We start from the raw sequence: 25885 nt of genomic DNA on the forward strand, positions 1-25885 counted from the left end.
CCCACCCCAGGAAAGCCCTGCTCACGCAGCCGGCTCCCGAACACACAGAAGGTGGGGGACACCTGCTGAAGGGAGAGCCCTGAGGTTCTCCACCCCTGTGGAGACACAGGATCAGCACAGTAAGAACTTGGGCATTCGGGCAACATGCAAGAGATTCCAGTGCCTGGGGTTGGCTCTCAGCTCTGAAATTTACCTGTTGGTAAACCGGAATCAGCCCCTTTAAATTGTTTGTTTGATCGATTTCACCCAAACTCTTTCTGAAAGGGTTGATGTGGTTTATCACAGAGGCCATAGCGATTTAGTAAAAGAGAAATAAAAGGTAAAGATCAAGGAAAATGAGGAGGAAGCCTTAAGGAGGAACAGTGTGTTCTAACTGAGCTTCCTTGGCAAAGAATGTAAGGAGAATCAGACACAAGGTTCCTATTATTAGAAAAGAGGAAGAGAACCAGTTGTTCCAGGGGAAAAAAAAAAAATCCTTCCCAGAAGTAGATTGCATCTGAGCTTGGGAACTCAGCAGAGTTTTCTGGGTTTATGTCTCCTTATCTGTAATCAAAGGAGACAGGTGCCTGGCGTAGGGTGATGAGAATGGGAGTAGGTTGTTTTGCTTTGTTTTTTGTTCTAATTTAAAACAACAACAGCAGTGGAATGGGAGGGCCAGCTTTTCTCCCAACTCCATCAACAACTGTGAGACTGAAATGGCGCCAGGTGTGAGAACGCCGTCTGCAAATCCAGAATCTGGGGGCCAGTCTGAAGACTTATTACAAACAGTCAAGAGGTGGGCCTCTCCCTCCTCTCAGGGGGTCTACCTCTGGTTCTCTCCCCAGCTCTGATAGGCAGTCCCCCTTCCTATTTCGGCTTCTCCCTAACTTATCTCTCATTCACCTGCTGGCAGCCTTGGCCAAGTCCAGGAAGAGGGGGGCAGGTGGCTCCAAGCTCAGGGGTAAAGACTGAGTCACAGCGTGGGTGCTTCCAAGGGTGGCCCGCAGGCCACCTTCATCAGAAACACCTGTGGGGCTTGTTAAAACCTGACCCGTGGGCTCCACTCCAGACCTGCCGTCAGACGCTCTGAGGGTGGGGCCCAGGAATCTGCATTTTCAACAAACACCCCAGGCAATTCTAAGCACTTAAGTTTGACACCCATTGGGTCTGCAGCAGAGTCCAGACTAGCGCCCCTCGCCTTGCGATGAAAACGTGCATCCTGGGCCCCTAAATAGGGACTCACCGCCACAGACTTGACCTGCTTCCCGGCAAACCAGCGCAGCTGCTGCAGGACGCCTCTGAACACCTCTGTTTTCTGGGTGGGAAGCTTAGCAACCGCATCGAGCAGTGTCTTTTCCACAGAGTTCAGGGGGCAAGCGGCTCCGAAGGAGATACCTGGGAACACACGCTCGGAATGACAGCGATCCCCGTCACAGCTCGGAAAGCACTTCCGTACACAGCAGCCCCACTAAGGCTAAACCAGGACGCACATCCTTATATGGATGAGGAAATTAAGGCCCAGAGAGGTCAAGTGACCTACCCAATGCCACACAGCTAATAAAAGAGCCAGGACTCAACCCCAGGCCTGCTGACCCTACAACCAGAGTGCTCGTTTCTCTAAACCAGTGGTTCTCAACTCAATAAAATCAGATCTCTGAGGGTGAAGTCTTGGCATTTTTTTTAAAAAGCACCCCAAAACTCCCCCCACCTACCCCCTATTTCCATGAGCGATTCTAACATGCAGCCAGGATAGAGAACAACTATGGAGAATCCCAAGCCCCTTGCCCGCTGGCCCCTACCATGGATGCCCCGAGGAGGAGGGCACTGAGGGTGCCCGCCTTCCCCATGCAGGGAGGCTCCCAAAAATGCAGGCGGCAGCGGGAGCCAAAGAGGAGTCTTTCCTGGCACTCGCCATCCCCCCGCATGACCCACCTCCAGCGTCCCAGCCCCTCTGTGGGCTCAGGCAAACTTCCCCTTACCCTCCAGTCCATGCTCCACTGAATTCAGCTCAGGGATCCAGGTTGGGCAGATGATCACAGGAAACAGCTGATTCTTAAACTTCATCTCAATGCCTGAAGAGAAACAAGAAGCCTCAAGTTATAGGTCTGTTGTTTACCACCAGGGCATTTTCCCCCACCACCGCACACAGGACGGAGGACACATTCACGATCATAACATGCTCCGTGGGTGACTTGGGGGTGATTAGGGGTGCAGTGGACAAGATGTGAGAGTAAGTGCAGTTTCTGCACAATCAGCCTGAAAGCTATGTCTTTCCCTCTCAAAAAAACCCATCGGAATTCAAATAAGATGAACTTGAATTCGTGTGTGTGGTGTGTGTGTGTGCGTGTGCGTGTGCGCATATGTGCGTGCGTGTTTAATCACAATACTAGAAAAAGGGCATGAAAATAAGTCAGGAACGCTTGTAAGCACTTTACATATTTTAACTCAATCCTCACAATAACACTATGAAATACTGTGACTTTCTCTATTTATAGATGAAGAAACTGAGGCACAGGGAGGTTAAGTTTCTTGCCCAAATTACACAGCTAAGAATGGGCATATTTCAGCACCGGAGCAATTATTAGAATTGGGATGTAATAGTAATATGATATGAAAGTCTAACATTCAGACAAAACAGGAAAATTGACTGAGGGAGAAAACTTCAAATTGGCCTCCCGGTCCCCAATATCTGTCTGAGTTCTTAAGGTGCATGGCTTGGTGGGACTGAATGTCTGTGTCTGGTTTCTGTCCTTCCGGTGAATCAAGTAAGAAACCTCTGCGAACAGACCTGCTTCTGTTCCTCAGACCCAGTTAGCACAGCACCTCTCCCAGCCCCACCCACAGGGCTGTAGATGGAAAAGGGTAAGAAGGAAATGTCTGTGCATCACCCCCCGCCGCCGCCCCTTTCCGGTGCTGTTGAGGGTCTCTGAAGGGAGGCGCAGGCTTTGAGGAGTCTGGCCTGTTTGAACATCCGCTCGTAGGTCAAAGAATGCAGATGGAGGCACTAAGTGGCTCATTTTGATAAGGGGTTCTCGATGACCCACTTCCCCCGACATCATGGCAGTAGGTGGTTACACTGTGCGGAGTGTGTGTGAGGGAGGGAGGCAGAGCTGTGGTTCTCCATGACCCACCTCCCCCGACGTCATGGCGGTAGGTGGTTACACTGTGTGGAGTGCGTGTGAGGGAGGAGGTAGAGCTATGGCATGGTCTTAAGCAATTATTTCTAACTTGGAGCTTATAATATCTTTGTGAATGCCTTTCTCTTAGAATCTAACTGAGCCCAGGACATTGTGTGACTCGTGGCGAGGAACATGTCATATACCCAAGGACCCCAAATATTCTTCCAGCCTGTCATTCTCCACCTTAATTCATGGGACCCTGGGCCCTTGGGTCATGGCTACACAGGCGAGCCATTGTGGTCATATCACCTGAGGCACGTCTCACAGGCCACCCTGCCATCCTGATGTGTCACATTACTGCAGCAGGGGACTCTGCACAGCACCTGTGCTCACAAGGGTGGCCCAGCTCAGCACTTCACCAGCACAGACCTGAGCCAGGCCCTCCTCTCTGTGGCTGAAGAACCAACCAGAACCCAGGGCTCGGGGGGGTCCCTCCAGAGCCAGAGCCAGGAGTCCCCCACAAGCTGGACTTGGCTGCTTAAAAGCATGTCAAGTTCCCCCAAACCAGGGTTCCTCTGAGGCAGACCTCGGCTGTGCTACCATCCTCTCCTTGGATCCCCACTGGGCTTGGGTCCAGCCAAGTGGAAACGGGCCAGGCCAGGTTTATAAATGGATGGAGACGAGCAGGGACCTGGGCACCTCTGCTCCTGTGTCTTCAAGGACCAAGCCCGAGAGCTGCACATCTCGTGTCTCCTTGACCTGTTCACGTACTGCGGGCCTCAGGTCCCAGGTGGTGGTACCACACGGCAGGTGGCCACACTCATGGGCAACACAGCACAGTCACACTTGGACATCTCCTCTCCCTAGCCTTACCACATCACCCCCAGAAAAGGGAGGGCAAGAGAGTGACCTTTATGGAACCCCTAGTGTCCATCAGGCACCGGCCCAGACACGTAAGCTACGTTGCTCCCTCCGCCTTTAGACTGGGAGACACTGAAGGGAAGGGGTCTGGTCCAGGTGATCTGGGTACCCCTGGCTCTCCCAGAGTACCCAGCGCAGAGCAGGCTCCCTGTCAGTGCTTACGGAGAACAGTCAGCAAGGAGTTCAGTTAGTACTCAGGACAACCCTTAGAGGAGGTGTTACTACTCCACATATGAAATGGGGAAGTGAGGGCAAAAGAGGACACACAGAGGACACACAGCCACAGGGGCTGAACTGGGCAGACTGGCCCAGGGCCACCCCACGCCCTTACCAATCTCCGTGTTCCCCACCACCAGCTTGGCCTCAGGGTACTGCGCTTTGAGGTCCAGCAGCTCGTTCAGGGCCGAGGCCTGGATCCAGGTCACACGCTCCCCTTCAAAACGCAGCTGCTTCAGCGGAATGTCTTTCAGCCTCTGGAAAATGAAGTTTTCTTACTGTGCTGCCTCTTCCTCCCCACTGCCATTCCCAGGGCCATTGCTTTAAGTTTGCAAAGGGATCAACTCTACTATGGATTTGTTTAATACTGAATTCAGATGGAAAATGCACGTCAGGGGAGAAGGGAGGGAGGACACCACGTATCCAGGCAGGAATTACGTTGCAGCTCTTTTATAGACATTATGTCACTTAGTCTTCAGAAGATCTCAGTGAAGGAGGCACTGTTAGTCTCATCTTTTACAGGTGAAGGAGGAAGCTGAGGATCAAGGTTATGTGACCTGCTGAAGGTCACTGTCTCCAGGAGGTACGGGAGGTGGATCAGAAGGGAAGGCAATGGAAGGTTGGCTCTAGAGCATGAGGGGTGATGCGGGGCTGAGAGAGAAAACCCCCAAATCAAACTGATGGTTTTTCAAGGTTTCACAGAGAAAGATACGCTGTCGGTCTGCTGCAAAGCCGTTCCTTCTGGCCTGCTGAATTCCTAAAGCAGCCTTCGTGAGCTCGCCACCCCCTGAGAAATCCGCACTTGAGAAGCCTTGAGAGTGGCTTGATTATTATTATTATTTTGGTCATGATGTTGGAGTGAAGGAGCAGAATCATCAAGGTGAGAAAGTAGGCGTGAGAGGTGTCCTTAAGACATGGCTGCAGGCCATGGACTGTGTCCTTTGAACACAGCTCTCTTTGTTTGTTTGTTTCGTATATGAATGGACTGCTAACAGAAAGAAGAATGGCTTGCTTGAGGGCTTATACATGAGATTTAGCCAGGAGGTCACCAAATACTTCTGGAGCTCCTGTTACTGTACACAGTGTGCCAAAGGGATCCACTCCCTCAGAGTGACACGTGTGAGAAGGAGAGAAGTGTGGGTCCCTGTGGGAGTATGTGGCACAGGGACTTGACGTTTGGGTGTCAGAGAAAGGAAGGGAAATTCAGGCTGAAACCTACAGGACAAGGAGGACACAAAGGCCCCAGTGGGTACGAGTGGGACCCAACAGGTCTCCAGGGGCTCATGGGGCATCACCTACCAGCAACTCTGGGGGGAAGATGGGTTCCTGGGTGGGATCCAGGGGCATGAATTCCTCTGGGTTGAATAAAGATGGCGAGAGAGTGACCTGCTGGAAAAGGGGACAGATGAGTGATACACTGTCCCCTCCTTTAAAATGCCCCACAGGGCTGGCCTAGCCCTCTGTCCAAGCGAGCTCATCCACAGACCCCAGCAGGCTGGTGGAGGAGCTGGTATCTCCTGGGAAGAAGGGACAAGGAGGTCTTGACAGAGGTTCCAGGGCTAATGTACACATTCACCACCCTCGTGGCTGGGGCGTAACCGTTTCCTCTTCCAGCCACCACTGCCCAGAGTGTGGAGAGAGCCCACTGGCTCCTTTGATCTGAGGTTGGCCCTCAGGCTTCCAGGCTGAAAAGGATCCACTTACCTCATGGTCTTTCTTCTGGTTCATGCAGCAGTTTGGGTTGTTCCCATTTCCTCCACAGCATCCACCATCCTAGAGAGATGACCAACATTCACACAAAGATATTTGCAAAGAGTTTTCACAGAAGCTAAAGAACCTAGATGATTACTATCAAATGAAATCTGGGGGCTTCCCTGGTGGCGCAGTGGTTGAGAGTCCGCCTGTTGATGCGGGGGACACGGGTTCGGGCCTTGGTCCGGGAAGATCCCACATGCCGCGGAGCGGCTGGGCCCGTGAGCCATGGCCGCTGAGCCTGCGCGTCCGGAGCCTGTGCTCCGCAACGGGAGAGGCCACAATAGTGAGAGGCCCATGTACGCAAAAAAAAAAAAAAAAAATGAAATCTGGGTATGATACCTATTCCAGCATCAAAAGGAGCAGCAGATACCCCACCCCATCCCACTTGCCTCTGCAGAGGAAAAGGCCTCTGCTTTAACTACTTTCACTTCGTTAACGTAGATTAAATAACTTGAGAATAAACAAACAGGACCTCTCCTGGAAGCAGCAGGGATATTTAATTATGAGAAAATTTCTCCATAAAAGCTAGTCCTATTTTATCAAATCATCTCTTTGTGCCCACATTCCTCTTCAGTACTGCTTCCTGAGGAGGCCTTCGTTCCCCGACCAGGGATCGAAACTGTGTCCCCTGCAGGGGAAGCACAGAGTCTTAACCACTGGACCACTAGGGAAGCCCCTCATGCCTCTACTTCTAAACCATCAAGTTCTATGGGAATGGGCTGGGCGCCTCCCAGGCTGGAGTCTTTGGGGGGCTGCTGCCAAAGACGTTCAGGACCAGCGGTGTGCCCGGCCAGTGTGCCTGATGGCCTTCCCACGCCTTCTCAAGCACTTCTCGCCAGAAAGCTCACTCTTTATTCCTCACTGCAGGCCTGTTCTGGAGGATATGTACAGGTCTGATGACTCATCACCTATGGGGAAAGGACTTGCTCAGGACCTCTTGGGGTGCCAATGGCGGAGCACAGAATAGAGCCCAGATTGCTACCTCCCAAAACCAATGCACTGAAGATGGGAAAGGGTGTGTTCACCTGACTCATCTAGCCCAAGGAGGCAGGAGTCTCAGCTCAGAGCCCCAGAAGACACTACAGAATCGTGGAGTTGTGCTAAGAGGCAGAAGTGGGGGAACTCCCAGGCATAGACCTAGACACATTTCCAGGGCAGCCATTCCTGGGGGAGCAGGCTGGGAGTAGCCCTTCCTTACGGGAATCATGGAAGACACCATTCACGCCGACATTTCCCAAAGGGTGAGTCACCACCCACCAGTGTCCCTGAGGAAGTTCTCAGAGGGCCAAGGAGGCCGAAGGTGTAGCCTCTGAGAACGTGCGAGCACGGCCAGACTTGCCTCCACCCCCCTGCACGTGCTGCCCTGCGTGCAGACCCCTCTTGCATTCACTGCTTTGCCACTGGATCTCAGAGCGGCTCGGTCTATCTTACACCGCCACACCACCACCTTGCCCTTCCCCTCTGAATCTGGACAGAACGGAGAGGGCCTCTTCGCATCTCTCTTTTTGGAGGAGTGATGTGGAAAATTACCAGGCCCTGCGTACAGTGAGACAACAGCCTCCCTCACCTGGTCCTTGTGGGGAAGGATATATTTCACAAAAGTGGATTATTCAGATAATGAAAGTGTCAGCGCTTTCTTACTTAGATCTTTTTCCTTGATAATTCATTGATGTGTTTATGACATAAATTACTGTAACGTACAATAATGTGTCACTGCCCTCAAGGCCTACTGCGGTTAGATAAGGCTAGGGTTTTTCCCCAGAGAGATTTCCACTTTTCTCAGTAGGCTAAAACTGCTGGGCTTATTTTTACGGTTCCCCCATTTCCTTCCTTGCTGCTAGGTGAATGTTGTCATTTCCTGCTGTGAACAGGCTGCCTCGCTATAGCATGCTCTTCTCACCCTCTTCCAGTGTGTGCTATGGCCATGAAAACTAGATAGATGAGCTTTTTAGAACTGTGTGTAAGGTAACAATTAAAAGGCTCTGAATAAAGGCCTTGGGGGCCTCCAAGGAGTAACATGCATGAGCTTCTGAGCACCTTCTGCGAGCCAGTCATTTTGCCTGCTTGGAGGACCCAGCTCTACTCTGCTCTACACTGCCAGGCAGCTGGAGTGAAGGGGGTGCAGCTCACCTCCTCCCATGGTGTCACAATAGACTCAGGAACTGTGTAAATGATGATAAAACTCTGACCCACAGAAGGAGTATAATTGTCAGCTACACTCAAAAGCGCTTCTCTCTGGAGAAACTAGGAGAGCTGGTCAGATTGTATTTCTTTGAGAAGCCTCCTATGAAATAAGTACATGCACAAGATTAACCATCCCTGGTTCTCAGGGAAGCCTAAGCAATACATGAAGATCAAATATGGGTAATGGAAAAAATGTACCAGCAGCATAATTTATGTTGCCATTTACTGAAAATGTCAGGTGTGCCAGGCATTGTCCTAACAGCTTTACAAGAAGTCCTTTCCACAGGCACTGTAAGGTAGGTATTATTACAATCCCCATTTTAGAAACAAGGAAATTTGCCCAATATCATGCATCAGTTAAGTGATGGAATGGGATTTGAACCCAGGTCTGCAGATTCTGAATGTAAGCTTTCAATCATTTTCATTTAAATCCGTACCTCCTGGTTCCTCATCATCAACAGCATTCACCAGGATGTGGCATTTTCCATCCTTAGAGGCTCCATCTCCATCTCCACCCTTTTGGACTATTTGGACACAATACTCCTTTTTGTACTGTACCAACTCTAACAGTCAGTGAAAGGCACAGGAGTCTGTGACTCTCCCCTTAACCCAGAATCAAATTGAGACGAGACAGTTTGATTGGAGTCAGAATCAACTTGACCCAGCTGGGAAATCAGGTAAAATCTGGGGATATTAAGCCAAGAAAGGAGAAGCCAGCCCCCCGTCCTCCTTGCCAGATGACAGGCGTGTGTCTGCATTTATGTAACCGATGCCCATACACCCCAGCTGTGGTTTCTCACGCAGAGGAATATGAACACTACAGGGGTTCACACACCGTCTGAAGATCTAATTAGCAGTTTCATAAGCCCAGCAGAGTGCCAGCTGCAGAAAGCAGCAGGGACAGGAAAGGAGGAGGGACTCGAGTGCTGAGTCAGGCTGGGTTGTTATTAAATGCCACGTTCAGCACCTGTGCCAGGGGCTGAGCATGCCGGTCACCAAGGAAGGATGCCAAGCCCGAAGGCCCTGGAGGAAATTAGCTCTTAGGCAGCATGCCCCTTCCAGTAACCAGTTCTCCAGGCCTTCCCTGGAAGAAAAGTCTCTGTGCTATTGATGAGAACCACCACCTCCCTCCAACCCCCAGAATAAGAACAGCACAGCCCAACGCCCTTGCCAGGTACCTGCGGCAGAAGGACCCGCCAGCTGGCCACACGATCATTTTTCTCTGTAACCCAGAGGCCCATGGCATCCCTCCCAGCTGTGATTCCTGAGTATTGCTGCTTCAGGAGCAGGGCCACTGCTGTCCCAGGGCCCCAACTTACCTTGGCGAAAGTCCGGAAGCCCTGGAGGATGGCTCTGTAGCCTGTACAACGGCACAGGTTTCCTGTGGGCCGAGGAAAAAGCTGCAGTGTCAGCGCAGGCCCCGGAGCAGCTAAGGGCTTTGTGGCTTTGCTCCCAGCTCAGTTAAATGCTCTCTTTACATATTCTATTTTCTTTGCTTGGAATGACCCTCCTCCTGCTTGTACCCCTGACTTCAAAACATCTACCACTTCTTCCAGGAAGCCTTGCTAGAATGCCTAGACTGAATCAGGTGCTCCTCCTAAGTCCTCCCATGGTGCCTAGTCATAGCTTTATCAGTGAGCTTATCAAACTACATTATAAGCTCTCTTCCCCTTCAGAGTACAACCTCCTTGAGAGGAGGGACTGTGTCTTTCATCCCTGTGTCCCCTGTACCCTGTATTGTGCCTGACATATGATAGGACTTCATATAACTGACTGAATAAATGATGCATTAAAATGGATTGAATGAATCAATTCAGAGGAACAGATACCAGGCCCAACCATCTGGGCCCATTCACAGAAGGCAAAGTGGGAAGCCAGTCCCTGCTCAAGGCTCAGAGTCATGGCGTCCTTCCTCATAGGTGGCCCTTGCCCTGCAGAACCCTGCTCTGAGGAAGCAGCAAGGGAAGACGCCATGTCATTAGCTTCTGTGCGGTTTCCCAGACGATCTCCTCCCACTCCGGCCACTCATGGCTACCCCATCCTAGCACGGGGTGAGAGCAGAAGACACCTCAGGAAGATGAACACTAAGGCAGGAGACCCCAGAAGGTCTCCAAACCACCCAAGTGTTCTTCCAATTAAGAAAGCACCACCCTTCCAGTCAATCGTAACCAACATGGTGGGATGGCCTGAGCCTTTCCCTCAAAAGGCGGTGCCTGGAACTCCTACTCCACGCCTGGCATCCACTCTGGCCCTGCCCTGCCCTCCTCAGAGCCCCACTTGCCACTCCACCTCCCAGGCCCTGCCTCAAGGCCCATACCCTGGAAGGCATCCTCGATCTCCTCAACAGTGGGCTCGGGCTGGTTCCGAAGCAGCGTGTACATGCTCATGACGATGCCGGGGGTGCAGAACCCACACTGGGAGCCGTGGCTTTTGGCGATTCTCTCCTAAAAGGGGCAGATGACGTAGACACCTGTGTTGCAGAACCCCTCCCAGGCTCCCTCGCGACTCAGCTGGAGCCAGCCCATGTCGACAGGCAGCGTAGGGTAGCAGGCCGCGTGAAGTCAAATCGTAGTGCTGCCACTTCCCAGCTGTGACCTTGGCCAGTTACCAAGCCTCACTAAGCCTTGTCTATATGTTTAGGACCATCCTAGCACTTAGAGGATTCAGTGAGATCATTCACATAAAACTCTTAACATCATCCATGGCATAGAGGAAGGAGTCAACCCATGGGAGTTATTAATAGGACAGCCCCCTCAAAGAACAACGACTGTTAAAGCCAGAGGGGCTTCTCACCCTTCATTCCCTTCAACAGAGAGAGGAGGAAGCCGGCTCAGAGATTTAAGACATGTATGCAAGATCACACATGGTGAATGCTAGAGCTGTGTCAGGTTCTTCTAACTACACGACCCCACAATCCAAAATCAACCAAATGAATGCATTTTATTCCAAATTAGAATGCTGCTGTATTCTTATGTGAAGGCAATCCTTGAAGTCCAACGGGTGGGGACTTAAGAATTGGGAAATGTGTGATAGAGAATTCACTAAAAGCACTGAATGTCACAGAATTTTCATTCAAACCTGCAAGATTTTTATTACAAGGAGATTCTCCACATCTACACTATTTTTTAATCTCTGGGAATCTCTCTTGGAACTTACATTAAGTAAAATTGCTAGAATGTTGTATCCCCAGTGCCTAGCATGGCTAGTCATTCATTTGACAGATATTTACTGAGAAACTATTATGTACCAGGAGTGGTAAAGGCACTGGGGACAGAGAGTGAAGAAGAGAGATGAGGTTCCTGGTCTCATGAAGCTCATATCCTAGTAGGGGAAATACTGACAAAAACAAAGAAGAAAATTTGAGGTGGAGGTCAGTGCTCTGTAGAGAATTAGTACAAGAGGACATGACCCAGACTGACTAGTGGCTATTTGGAGTGGTTAGAAAAGCCACTCTGAAAAAGTGACCTTCCAGTTGAACTTAATGACGTAATTTGGAGCAGGGAAGGGTGTATCCCAGGCAGAGGGAACAGCGAGTGCAAAGGCTCTGAGCACAGACAGTGTGAAAGTCTGATGCGCTAGAGCTGCTGAAAGGCCGGGGTGGATGGAATCCTGGGACAAGGGATGTCAGCTGGGGGAACAGGCAGCAGCCAGTCCGTGCAGCTCTTCATAAACCAGGGTTAGGGATCCAGATGGTTATTCTGGGTGTGATGACGAGAGGGCTTTAAGGGGAATTTCAGCAGGGCTTGATATGATCGAATTCGTGTTTTTAAAGAATCACTGTAGCTGCTGGGCAGGGAATAGCTGTAGGGGCAAGAGAAGAAACAGGGGAACAGGACACTAAAGTGGCCTAGGCAAGAGGGGATAGTGACTTGAACCAAACATTAATGGGGGAAACAGAGGAAAAAAATGAAGATTTCATTGTAAAGTTTGGAGGTAGAGTAGTTACTACTTCTGGATGGATTGGGTGTGGTGTATCAGAGAAAGAATCATAGGTGACTCCTAGATTTTTATCTTGAGCAATTGGGTGGATGCTTTTGCCACTGACTCAGACGGAGGAAGACCAGGGAAGAAAGAAGTTGGGGGGAAAATAGCGTTTTGTTAAGTTTGAGAGTAGACATCCATCTAGCAATTTAAGTAGGCAGCTGGAAAGAGGAGTCTGGTCTCTGAGGAGAGGTCGAAACTGAAGATACAAAGATGATGCATTCACGTGTAGATGGCATTAAACTCACCTCAGGAGAGTGTGAAGGCGGAGAAGAGATGGGGCCCAGGCCAGAGCCCAGGGTGCTGCAGCAATTAGGCACTGAGCCGAGGAAGAGCTGTACATGGTGCAAGCATGGAGGTAGGAGGAAAATGAGGGAAGTGTGGTGTCGTAGAAGCCAAGAGAAAAACATAAATGGACAAGAGGAAGTGGAATCTACAGCTTATTTGGAGCCAAAAGAAGTACATCAGGAATAAGGATCTATTCCATCGGAAAGAGAGGGTTTTCGCCTCATTGTACGGATACGATCCCTGTGTTTAAACGGTTCATTCTTTCTTTCATCTATGTTTCAAAGAAAAGTACAAGCCCTCATTAATCTTCTCACATCCGCTGCAGGTTGGACAAGTTCAGTAATCTGCCCTTTTCCTGCCTAGGAAGCAAAGACATGGCAGTGAAGCAATACCACCCCACCGCGCTCTGACCCCACATGACTGGCCCAAGATGCTCCCTCCAGGGAGTATAATTAGTTTGCTAATTATACGTAGTTTGCTAATATGTAATTAGTTTGTATAGTATAATTATAATATATAATAGTATAATTAGTTTGCTAATTATATAACCGGCGATCCTGACTCCAGACTCACATAAGGGGCACAAGGGTGGCAGGATCTGAATGACACAGTCAAGGGAAGATTAAGAAAAGGGCCTGGCTCAGGCACCTTCCATGATGCAATCTCCTAAGGACCTCCTGCCTCAGTTTCCCTAAACGTAAGCACCAGGAACAGTGGCTTTTCCTTCCCACTGTGCTCTGCTCCCACATGGGCTCCATTCCACCTTGTCTACGAGCATCCTTTCTCTCTCCACAAACCCCTCAGACTACTGCCCACTCCTCCCCAAAGTGTTCCCAATTTCGCTTCATCCTCAGGTGCCTGGTACCATCAGGGAGAAAGCACTGGTCAGACACCCACGTGTCTCTGTTCTCTGACTCAGCCCTTGCTAACCTCCACTTTAATGAGCCCATGTCTGTAGGATCCATGGGTGAAAGGTGAGAGGTGCAATGAAATTACCACTGGAGGGAGCAGGGAGTAGGTGGGCTTTTTATCAAGGGGCGCAGAGCATTTGGAATCTTCAGTCTGAGACGGCAAGGGGGCTTCCTAAGCAGGCTCGGGCACAAGGTGAGGAAGTCCCCCTGCCCCTCCTCCTCCAGCTCTGACACAGCTGGACTTACCAGCCGCCAGATCCAGTTGACCTCTTGGTTCCCATGGGGCATGCAATGTCACCATCCACCCAGACACAGGAGGGAGCTCCAGGCTCGGGTGCCTCCACTCCCTGCCTCACAGCCACCCCCTCACCTCCACGAGGATCTGGGGAGGTGGCTGGGCCGGAATGCCACCTTGGCCCGGGAAGTGACACTCGGCCCAACGACCCAGAGCAAGTCTGCAGCCTTGGTCAGAGCCTCTGGTTACCTGCACAGGATGCAGCCTCGTCTTGGTACTTCCGATTCCTTCCACAGTTGTCACGGCAACATGGTGCAAGGAGCAAATGGGGGCCAGGCAGGCATTGGCAGAAAAGTGACTGGAACCCAAATTAAGGTCATTCCATCGACCACTCAGGTCATCAGAGCAGACCTGGGTGCAGGGTCTGGGAGATCTGTGATGCCTGTGTCACTTCTCTTCACTCTATATTATGTTCTTTTCTACAGGTGTCCTCACCTCTCTACCCAAGGCTCTGCGCCCGAGCCCCTCCAGCGTCCTGTGGAGTCACACACCGGTGCGCCCTAGGCCTCTGAGCTGGAGCACGGGACCCAGGGTCACTTTCAGCTGCCTCTTAGCCTGACACTGGAGGCTGAGTCAAGAGGAAGCTTCTGGCAGTTTCCAGGCCCAAAGTGTGCTCCTCTCTCTGCAGGGCCCGTCCTTAGCCACTTCAATTTCAGAACCTCCTGTCACTTTTGCTTCTCTGCTTTCACTCACCTCCATTTCTCCCATTCCTCTGTGGGGAGAGGGAGGGGAAATCCCCAGGTGGCATGGGACACCAACCCCTTAGAAATAGCTTCCCCACATCTATCCCTTTATTCATCGCTCATTCACTCATACAGACAACATCAGTTACTGAAGGCCAACCAAGTGCCAGGCACCCTGCCGAGGGCTGAGGAAATAAAGGTGAATAAGGTGGAATCTCTGTCTTCTAATAGCTTGCCTTCAACTCAGGAAAACAGAAGCCAGTGTGAAGATGAAATTTAAATATTTTACGGTAAGTGTTTCAGGAGGGCTATGCACAGGGCACCATGGCACCAGCAGAGACAAGGGGCACCTAACCCAGTCTTGGGAGGTCAAGGAAGGCTTCCTAGAGGAGGTGATATTTTGCCCAGTCCTAAAGTGCTAGTAAGAGATAGCCAGGTAGAGAAGTCCTTGAGAAAAGGACATTCAAGATGGGAAACAGCTTCTGCAAAGACGAAGAAATGAATGGGCATGGAGCATTGGTAGTTCACAATTGTTTCTGCATGAACAGAGTGCTGGACCCGTGAAGAGAAAGAAAACTGGAGAGGAAAGATGGGGAAAACTGAAGGACCTCACATGTTGAACAAAAAGATTGGACTTTAATTTGGGGGCAATGGAGGCCTACTGAAGGATTTCATGGGATGTGATATAAGTCTGAATTTTAAAAAGATGATTTTTTTCAGCAGTTCAGAATCTTGTCCATATATATTTATAAGCCAGGAAGATACTTCCTAAGACATCATTCTATAATGTCCCTCTTCATGACCAAGGTCTACTTAGAAACACAGGGGCTTACATGTATACGCGCACACGCACACTCACTCAAAAGCTGACCCCTGCTTCACGGTCCTCAAAGGCCATCAGCCAGCAGGGAAAGGATACATGATCTTGTCCTGGAGACGATCATACTTGGAAAGCATCACCGTGCAGGCCCCACAGCCGCCTTCTCCGCAGCCCAGCTTTGTCCCTCTCAGCCCCACTGGATGGTCAAGGGTTAAAGAATATGAACTCAGAGAAAACAAAGTTTTTGTTGGGCTGCTGGGAAATGCCTGCACTGAGCTTCGAGTGAAGAGCCATTCGTCCACACGCAGGCTCAGGCCCCTCAATCTGGGAGGCAGCAGACCCACACGGCCTCCCACTCAGACGGGATCAGGGAATGAGGCCAATTCCATTGTACAGAAAAGGAAAGGCACCAGCACCCATGTGTCAACCCCTGGGACTGGAGTTCCACTGCTCTCTAATCCTGGAGATTTTCTTGGGATCAAGGTCTTCTAGGTGTGGTCTTAACAGTCCCCCAACCCTGTGGTCTCACTGGGCAGGTAAATCAGGCACCTCAAAGACTGAGTATGTGGGCCAGCCCTCACATCACCCCAGCTGGTCATGCAAGGAAGCCATTCAAGCCAGCATGGGACTTGCTGAGTTCAGCTTCCCTCATCCCCCCGCCAAACCTTCTGGATTGATGAAGTCCAGGGGCTGGACCAGGGGCTTCTGAATATCCATCCCATAGGATATGTGAATGGAAATTAAAATGAAGATATTTTTGAGGTCAGAAACCAATATTGGAGCCACCTCTTATATATTGGGGGAGACAAAATCTCCGATACTTTGCGCTTGGAAAGTGCCTAACTAATAGGCTATTCTGGAGAACAGCAGTTATGGTGGCCTCTTTCCCGGGGACACAGGCTCCATCGCTGCTTTTCCCTCAGGCCCACAGGCCTCCAGGCCATCTATCTTCCTACTGAAGATGGAAGGACCTGAGGCTATTATCCCTGGTCACTTCCCTAATTTCAAGATAAAATTAATAACTAACAATGATAAAGCATCTTCTACTTGGAAAGCAGCTATACCCATGGACCCGTTTGATCTTCATAATAATGTGGTTAGCAGGTAGGGCAGGAATTGGTGAAAGAAAGAAAGAGAGAAAGAGAGAGAGAGGAGGGAGGGAGGGAGGAAGGAAGACAGAGAGAGAGAAAGAGAGAGAGAGAGAGAGAGGGAAAGAGAGAAAGAAAGAAGGAAAGGAAGGAAGGAATGAAGGAACGAAGGGAGGAAGACTGAGACCCAAGATGTAATGTGCGCCCTGCAAGGTGACAGCCACTTGTGTCACCTTGAGTGTTAGGGAACACGGCCATCTGACTCCTCCCCCACCATGCTGCTGCTTCTTTTAAAGCACAGCTGGGGAGGGATCTCTAGATCTCGAGTTATTCTCTTCACTAGTCTGGACGTATGAGATCAGCAGTTTAGACCACGCTAGGGGCACGTGAGGACAAATGGAAGCAGCCCAAAGTAGTCTAGAGGTCTTCTGCTAGCCTGGGCACCCTTCTGGAAGCCAGGGTAGAAGTCAAGGCTAGTGTCTTCTCTCTTGCCTGGAACTCGCACAGATCAGCTCTCAACACAGGCAGCAGGAAGCCACCAGGACTTCACATTTACCTGCCAACTTTCAGGTTTGGAGTTCGTTTGAGATTTGGCCTTTAAACCAGCCAACTGCTATGGTCAGGAATTTGTGAGGCTGTCAGGTCTTCAAAACTGTACTAGAAATCTCAAACTGATGTCAACAATCTCTAAGAGTGAGCCTCTCTTTCCAGACCGCCCAGGCAGATGGGCTGGAAATGGAGTCCCACGCAGTCCCCTGATGCCACTGAGTGACTCCAGGTCTACAAAAAACGCCATCAGGTCCATGTGCTGTGAACCTCCAGACCTGCCCCCACCAGGTCAAAAATCCAGGACAAAGTACACTAGAGCCAGCCACTATCTGATAGGAGGTGAAAGAACCAGAGGCAAGGCCATGGATTCCAGGCTGGCTTCTGAGGGTGCTGAAACGATCCTTTGTTGTTCCAAAGTATGTCACTGCAAGGAGCCACCAGACGTCCCTGCCTCTGGGAGCCACAAGGGTTTATAGACAGAGGTCAGGATGAGTATCATTCTACAACAGACCCCTAGAGAGTTTCCAGTGTGGGTGGGAAGTTCAGAGCATGGCTCCCGGCTTCAGTCCAGGTCTGCCAGCATTTGCCCAGAACACACGAGGGGGAGGTGTATCCCTTAACACATCCAGCCTCGCTTCCTCCTCTGTTAAAGGGATCTCTGTGAATCAGTGAGATAGCCTACATAAATCACCTTGAACTCCACCCATAGGTAGTCAGTGCCCATTAATGTTAGCTCCTATTCTAGCTTTACTGCTGGTATTGTTCCAGGGCCTCAGAATACTTTCCTACTAGGAAAGGACAAAAGGGATGGGGGATCTTACAGAAGCACTCCCCACTCTGGGAGCAGAGCAGTACCCCAACCCTGCTCAGGAGTCCCCCACCCCATGCTTCCCAGTGCCTGCCATTCCCACAGTGGATGGTGCCTCTTCATGATTCCTACCTCAGGCAGCATTTTCCCCAAAAAATACCCCTTCCCCTGACTTTCTCTCCACCTTCGCAGAGCCAGAAACCCTGCCCAGGAAGCCCATTTACGTATTAACAAAGGTCTGCTGAGGCAGGCTCTGCTCCTCCTGGGGGTGGGGGGAGGGGAATGGCCACGAAGCTTGCCAGAGCTAAGGAGGGTATTTTGGAGCTGCTTGTTTTACAGGCCCAGGGTAGAACCTTAAATGCAGGAGACTTGAAGAACATCAAGAACCATATTCTTACTCGGCAGCTGAGAATTTCAGACCTACCAGCCTCAAATGACTTCCCAAGGTCACACAGCTGGCAAGTGGCAGAGTTGCAACTAAGACACAGGGGTCCAGAGCCCTAACCCAGTGCTCTTTCCTCTGCACTTCACGGTCTCCAGACCAGTCACTAGCAAATGGGGTAAGGCCCAGAGAACGAGTCCCCAAGTGCCCCCTCTCCCTTGCCCCTGCTCCAAAGTCAGGATACATTTTCTTCTCAGGTAGGCCAAAAGGGTTGTTTCTGGATCTGCATTTTTCTCCACCACCTATAAAAGCAAACACCAAAGAAAACTATATCAGAGGTATACTTAGTCATCGTCTCACCCAAGAATTTGTAGAGTTAATGGAGATGTGCTACATGTATCATGAAAACGAAGGTGTTTTTCTTAATTCTATAAGATGAGCATATCAGCTGCAAGCCAAATCGTGTACCTGCGGACATGCTGCAATTGTAAAATTCTGCATTAGTGCTCAGCTCTGGACCCACCACAGAGCACTTAGGTACAGCGCTGGCCGTGCTGGGCTGACCAAGGCAAAGTTCCCTTCAAATTGAACAAGTCATTTCATTTCCAGCTGCTGGAGCACATTTGTGAATGCCAGGGACAGCTGGGAGCGGTGGCATGCAGACCTCTGGCTTTGCATCCTGGAGGGTGGACACTCAGGCGGTGGATGGCCAGTCTGCTGGCCTGTGCTCATAACAGAGTGTGGTGTGCGTTGGGTCATCACAGTCAACAGCACTAACACAGGTTAGAAATGGAGGAGAAATCTCAAACCAAAGGCCCACAAACAGAATGTTCAATAAGGCAGAAAGTTTGTCCATGAGGTGTGGTGCTAGTTTCAGATGCAGATCATCAAAGGAAATCTATGAAAACCTGTTTCACTTCTCCTCATGCATCATCACGCCTAAAAGGGTCCGGGTGATTGGGATGATCAAGGGGAGAGAATGTGTGATAAGAGTTTCTTTAGAGAGACCTGCACTATGATTCTCACATCTTCCTAAAGGAGGAGGAGGAGGAATCTGCCTCACACCTCCAACCTCATGAGGGGCTTCTACAGCCCTCCATGTAAAGCTCACATGCTGCAGGGCATATGGTGGTCTGGCTTAGCTAAAAGACAGAAAAAGTCTTACCAGACAAGCTGAGGAAGAATTGTAGTGTAAGGATTGATGTGCACTTCCAGAGTTTGGAAGAGCAAAGGATGTGAAATTGTTGTGCCATGGACCCAGCACAGGCCATATGTGAGAGAGAGAACTTCCTTGGAGGTGTTTAAATCATTCCTGGAAGACTGACTACAGGAGGTGATGGGACCTCCATCAGAGTCTGTGTGGAGTGGACCTCCCAAAACTGGAGGCTGAGGGAGAACAGCCAGACTGAGAAAACAGCCCCCTACACCATGTCATGAGACTTGCAGTTGAAGGTTCCCAGCAGCGGGAAGCCATCCTACACCAGCACCTAATAAATAAGAACTTTCTCACTACCCTCTCCTCTCTGTCCTGAAATGAAACTGTGTTTGGCAACTTATAATTGCCCATAGGATTTTTTGTTCACTAAGAGTAATCCAGAAGGTCATGAAACTACCAAAATTTACCCTTGAATAAAGTTGAAAGGAAAGTGGAAGATAAAATTAATTTTCTTTTATGATTACACCCCACAGGTACAGCTTGTTCAAATTTTCCTGGTTATAAATTTCACACAAGGAGTTGTTTCTTTTCTCTTGGAAATTAAATCATAAATGCACAAAATAAAAGTCTTTATTACCTTTCTCAAAGATGGCAATAAGGTCCTCTTAGCTTACCAAGAGGCTCCTGCCTCCCCTTCCTCCTGCCCTGCTGCTCTCCTTCTATCACATCCCATCAGTTCTCTGCTCAGTGCCTTCAGTGACCTCCCACATATTCAAGGTAGCATCCAAGTTCCTTAGGCTGTCTTTCAAGACCCTTTTCAATGTGTCCCCAGTCTTCATTTTCAGCCTGTTCCCCTCCTGCTTCCCTGCCAAGCTGGTCTTCATACTCCAGTGAAAATACAACTTAAACCTTCTAACTCCTGTGCCTTTGGCCATTCCATTCCTCTTTCACCTGCATCTTGACTTATTAGAAGACCCCAAGCACTTCCCTATCACCCCGGCCACAAGTGGTCCAACCCTCCTTGAACTCCTTGTAAATTTAAAATACCTTTAAAGTACAAAGTCTGAAAAATACGTTTCTTTAGTAGAGGGTTTCTCAGGGTTTTAATATTCATCCTTTCATTCTGTCCACATTCATTGGGCACCTACTATGTGCCAACACTATACAAAGTGGTCTAGGGATATCTAAGAAGAGTATCTGGTGGGGATACTTTTCTTTGAAATACATTTTGGAATATGGTACCTTACCTAATCACAGTCCACTTTGCCAACTAGTTCGTAAACTCCTGAATGGTAACTGCCTGGTCTTAGGGATTGTATTCCTCCAGTACCTATGTGTCCCATAGGCTCAGGCCTCAGAGGAGCTTGTAAATGTTGACGACATGGGTAGGTGGGTGGGTGAGTGAGTGACTGTTGCCTCCTCACTGACTGCTGCTTCTCGTGGGGGTCACTCCTGGACACCTTCAACTGCACCCTACACGCCGAATCTTCCCAGACTCCTCTAGGGGCCACCATCTCCACTAACCAGAGAGTGACTGTTCAGAAAAACAAGAATCCTGTCCTTCAAGAGGATGGTCACTACGGTGATACCAAAATCCTGGGCAGCTCTTTCCCTTCGACTCTGACTCTAGATCAGATGTGGAAACCATCGTCACCAAGACCTGTCACCACCACAGAAGGCCCTCGAGGTATTTGATCATTGACATCTTACACCCTCTCCAGGACCACAGTGAGTGAAGACAGAATCCTGGACAGTGGTCTGAAACAGGGAGAGTAGGAAGCTCATATTTAAGAGTGAGTCACTAAGTACCAACAGCTTCTTTGGTAACCTCCTTGCACAATATCTGGTAACAAAAGATCTAGAATACCTTGGGAATAGAATTAGGAAGAAACTTACAGCTGTCTTTATTTGACTGGGAATTCCCTCACTTGGTCTAGTTTTTATAGCGCTGCTTTCGCCTCATCCCTCCTTGCATTGCCTCACCACCTTTCCAGCAGATTCTCAAAAGTCTGCGTGTTTATAAAATTAAAAGCACTGATATTCATCACAGAAACCTGTAGTAGTAGAAGCTTCAAGAGATAGTAGGGTTTGGGCTTCCCTGGTGGCACAGTGGTTGGGAGTCCACCTGCCGATGCATGGGACACGGGTTTGTGCCCCGGTCCAGGAAGATCCCATGTGCCGCGGAGCGGCTGGGCCCGTGAGCCATGGCCACTGAGCCTGCGCGTCCGGAGGCTGTGCTCCGCAACGGGAGAGGCCGCCACAGTGAGAGGCCCGCGTACCGCAAAAAAAAAACAAAAAAGAGATAGTAGGGTTTGATGTAATGATACTATCTACAAATTTTAAATTGCTTTCCTAAGGTGAAAATAAAATACATGGGGAAACAATTTTCACCAAACCAGATTCACCTTGAAATGCTCGCTTCTAGATCCGGTGCATCATAGCAAACCGTCCCCAAAGAAGAACAGAAGCTTGTACTGTCACACGTGAACTGATGGCTTAATAAATAATCAAACCTTAGAGTGAGACTGTGCCTTGGAAGTCACTGAATCCGTTTGCTCACCCAATATAAAAATTGCTTAGAAAAATGCCATGAAGATGCCACTGTGTAAGTAATGGATCGAGAAAGCCAATTCAACGACTGTTTCTTAAATCTCTACAATGCAATTGCTGAATGTGACAAAGTCGTTGGAATTCTTGGCCACAAGTCTAACAGCCACCAACAAGGAAGATTTGCCCTGCCTCTTAGTTTGCTACCAGAGACCAGTCCTGAAAAGAAGTTGGCACAGAGAGACAGCTCTGCACCTGGAAGAGCACAGCTGACCCCAGTTCCCAGGGCCACCCAGTGATACCACTCAAACTGAATCCAACAGTCCTGGGAGCACTGACATTGTGGCGGCTCACGGAATTCCCCTGCTACTCACCCAAATATATCCTGACAATTTAAGCACTAGATGCATTTTAGTTCTTGAAAATTGCCTCCAAAGTCACCCAGTTTCTCAACTCAAAATTGCCAATGCTGCAAAACAAATAAAATTGCTCTGACGATGGGGTATAATCATCACTCATGCTGTGCACACGGCCATTCACAATGCAGCCAATGCTACCCTTTCACTGTCGCTTTCCTTTCCAACAAGGGAGCTGAAGCAGATGCAAGCACCTCAACACCCGCGTAGGGAGAGCAAGCGGACAGTGGAGACAAGGTGATGTACTTGCCCCCTCTTCTCCCTGCACCTGCATTAAGATCCGCAAAGATGCTCACCCTTCCGGTGCTGCAAGGACTGGTACCCTTATCATAAGACCGCCCTCTGCCCTACCATCCCCACCTCCCCTAGGTCCCTGTGCAGCAGTGAAGTTAATCCAAGTGAGCAATTTTTATCAAAGTAAGAGGTTTGCAGCATGTATATGTATAACTAAGTGTGTGTGTGTGGGGGGGGGGGGAAGCGTGCCCTTTAAGAAATAAAAATTGTGGCTTGCCACAAGATGTCAGTATACGTCCTCACACAACTTAGCTGTTAACATTTACACAGATGAAATATCAGAATCAAAGCTGTGTACATCTGAGGGCTTCCCTGGTGGCGCAGTGGTTGGGAGTCCCCCTGCTGATGCAGGGGACGCGGGTTCGTGCCCCGGTCCAGGAGGATCCCACATGCCGCGGAGGTGAGAGGCCCGCGTACCGCAAAAAAAAAAAAAAAAAGCTGTGTACATCTTATACCCTGAGATTAGCAAGAAAACACATTCCTGCTCCTTTTCTCAGTAAAGAAAGCAACAAAAGCCTTAGGATACATTTGATTAAACACAGAAATGGAGGTGACCTCCAATCTCACCTAGAACCCTGCCCACCTTTCTCAGCTTCCTGCCAGTGTCTCTATTACCGCGAAGAGGTGGCAAGGAGCATGGGTGAGCTCACAGACGCCTTTCTTCTCGCTTCCCTCCCCATCACTGCTTTACCCTGTGAGTATCTTGACTGTGTTCTAACCCTGAGAAGGTCTTCTTTCCCCAGTGTTACCCCAAATGCAGCGACAGCTTTGAAGGAAGAGAGAAAGAGAGAAGGCGAACAAATAAGGGAGAACACAAAAGAGAGAGAACAAGAACAGGTCTTTTCCGGAGGACACACATCCCTCCCGGGGATCAGGGAAACCAGAGAAAGGGTCAGCTTCTGCTTACCTTTTTGCCATTCACAAAGAAAACCAACTCATCTGCTGTCATTGTCACGGGTTGGGGGTCCCTGAACTCCAGGTACCTTATGCCCAAGAGGCACTGCCAGTTATTACTGCTCTGCAACTTGAAAAATACGCCTCCCAAAAAAATGAAATGAAGTCAGCCGATGGGAGGGACCAAGCTCAGAGCTTCGGGGCATGGCGAGTTCTTGGCAAAAGACACCCGTTTACATAATCAAGGAAAATGCAATCACACACAGCAAATCACACCCCCAACACCTGTGTCGAAGAGCACTGAGGAAGACACAGGCAGATATCAGCAAGGAGGATGCTGGTGCCAGACGACTGTGGGTCTTAGGAACCACCCTCACAGAACCTGCTTCATCCTCCCACTTGCTGAAGACGGAGAAGGCGGAAGGGCCACGGTCATAGTGACAGTCACGGCAATAGAGGTGATTCACACCCTCCGCGTCTACACTTGTCATTTTACCATTTAGGTTTACAGCAACCCAGACTCAGCACTTACATGCAGGACTCATTCTCCCAGAGCTTGGAGGGGTCTGGAGTCATAAGAGGCAGAGTCCAGTTATTCAGACGCAAAATCTTGCATTTGACCTCAGCAGGTCTCTTATCGCTTTCAGAACGCACTTATTTTCATCCTGTAAATGGGCAAATGAATGACATCAAGAGCAAAAGGCTGAGTGACAAATGATGTATTCTTGGAAGTGCTTCGTAAATAAGCAAACAACCAAAATTTCTATTACTATTGCAAATGTATTCTCAAAAGCACAGCAAAAATAATCCTGATAACAAACCACTTTTGAGGTTTTCCTTTTGTTTCTCTCAGGGAAATACCCTTGATTAAATTGTCAGAATAACTCATAAAAATATTTCAAAATACTGTACCAAATAAAATGTGCATATCTCATAGGCATAGGCCAAATTAATACAGAGCTGAAAACCTTCCCCCATCCAGTCTCCATTAACTCCTGGTCTAAACACCCATGCATATCACCCACCCAGGCAGCACCAATGAGCTCTAAAGTCCAGCGGCCAACTGCCCCTCCCAACTCTCTCACTCACTCTCTCTCTCTCTCTCTCTCTCTCTCTCTCTCTCTCTCTCTCTCTCTCTCTCGCTCGCACACACACACACACACACACACACACACACACACACACACACACACACACACACACACACACACACCCCAGCATTCTCTCTGGTCTTCTACGAGGCTAGCCTCTGTGAAGTAGGTCACTTCCCCTACACCCCCTGAAAGATATGAGTGGGGAAGAAAGCAGTATTGGGCAGATGTGCTTGGTACAGAAATAATCTAGAGAAACTGAAGACTGCCAGGACAGCCACCATGTTATCAACACGATGCCGCTCTCCACACAGACTTCATTTAAGCAGGAGATGAAATTCCACTCGTAGGGTGGCTAATCATCCCAATTTGTCCCCAACTGTCTTGGTTTTAATACTAAATCCCTGGCAAATCCTTCAGTCCAAGGCAAACTAAGATGATTGGTCAGCATAAAACAGTGGTTCTTAACTGGGGAAGGGGGATCTTCATCCCAGAAGCCTTTCTGGCAATGTCTGGGGATATGTCTTGTTGACAGAAATCATCAATAATCAATTAATAATAATAATAATAGAAGAGAGTTTTATTTGAGCCAAACTGAGGACTACACTCCAGGAGACAGTGTCTCCGATAGTTCCAGAGAAACATGGTTTTCAGAACAGTTTTATATCTTGTCAGAAAAAAGAGCATCTAACATGACAAGAGTACATCCCTTCATGGTTTCAGAAAAGACAGATCAGCACATACACAGCACATTTACTGACAGATCAGTAAAGCCCTGGCACCTGGGAAAGGAGACTTATCATGAAAGGAGCACCAGCACCGGTGTCCCAGGAAGGGAGGCATTTACTACTTATCTTTAAAATGGACAGTTTTACTTCTGGTCAATGCAGCCTTTTCTTTATCAGTTAAAGCAGGTGTACAACGTATATTTAATAGGTCACAAAACAGGCTGTTCTAGTTAGCATAAAGTGAAATCATGTATATGCCAGAATGACTTCCCCATACCCCAATATGTGAAAATTTCTTCCATCATTTCTTTTGATTGAATAAAATCTTTCAAAAGAAAGCAGTGATGACCAAAGCATTTGTCCCTTGATGCCAGAGTGGTTGCTCCCTGTCCAACATATCCCTCGGTGCTAGGACTTCCTCTCTCTTTCTTTTTTCTAGGAAAAGAGTTGCCTAATTATTCTCATTGGGGAGTAATTAATTAATCAACCAAAGTAAACACAGAGGTATATGATGATGGATAAACACAGGGTATATTATCAATTATATCAAATTGTTGCACAAACTTTATACTTGTGTTTGGGGCAGTCAACTTAGAGCAAACAGGGATACATGTCATGAGTACCTTGAGAGCTAGGAAAAGAATAATAATACGCACTACAACAGTGACAATCATCTATAAAGCAAATCAGGGGAAAAAACGCCTATTACTGAGGGAAGCTACCCAAAGAGATTATTTAAAGGGTTAGTTTCCCATACATCTTTTAGCCTTTTTGCCTTTT

The 25885-nt window shown here is 49.1% G+C and overlaps 1 protein-coding gene across 1 annotated transcript in view; it reads right to left on the reverse strand.

The window, feature by feature from the left end:
- XDH (xanthine dehydrogenase) overlaps positions 1 to 23341 on the reverse strand; it is a gene marked incomplete at its 5' end in the record, with an annotated part of 60812 nt that extends 37471 nt beyond the window's left edge. Inside the window, 11 exons of the mRNA XM_082672681.1 lie at positions 1223 to 1374; positions 1959 to 2051; positions 4351 to 4492; positions 5535 to 5621; positions 5940 to 6008; positions 9494 to 9555; positions 10492 to 10618; positions 13839 to 13947; positions 15252 to 15348; positions 18224 to 18281; positions 23300 to 23341. Coding sequence (XP_082528807.1) covers positions 1223 to 1374; positions 1959 to 2051; positions 4351 to 4492; positions 5535 to 5621; positions 5940 to 6008; positions 9494 to 9555; positions 10492 to 10618; positions 13839 to 13947; positions 15252 to 15348; positions 18224 to 18281; positions 23300 to 23341 — 1038 coding nt within the window. The remainder of the gene's footprint in view (positions 1 to 1222; positions 1375 to 1958; positions 2052 to 4350; positions 4493 to 5534; positions 5622 to 5939; positions 6009 to 9493; positions 9556 to 10491; positions 10619 to 13838; positions 13948 to 15251; positions 15349 to 18223; positions 18282 to 23299) is intronic.
- Between the last annotated feature and the right edge of the window lie 2544 nt (positions 23342 to 25885).

Source organism: Grampus griseus, assembly GCF_964374135.1.
Source record: "Grampus griseus genome assembly, chromosome: 15".
Taxonomy (NCBI): Eukaryota; Metazoa; Chordata; class Mammalia; order Artiodactyla; family Delphinidae; genus Grampus; species Grampus griseus.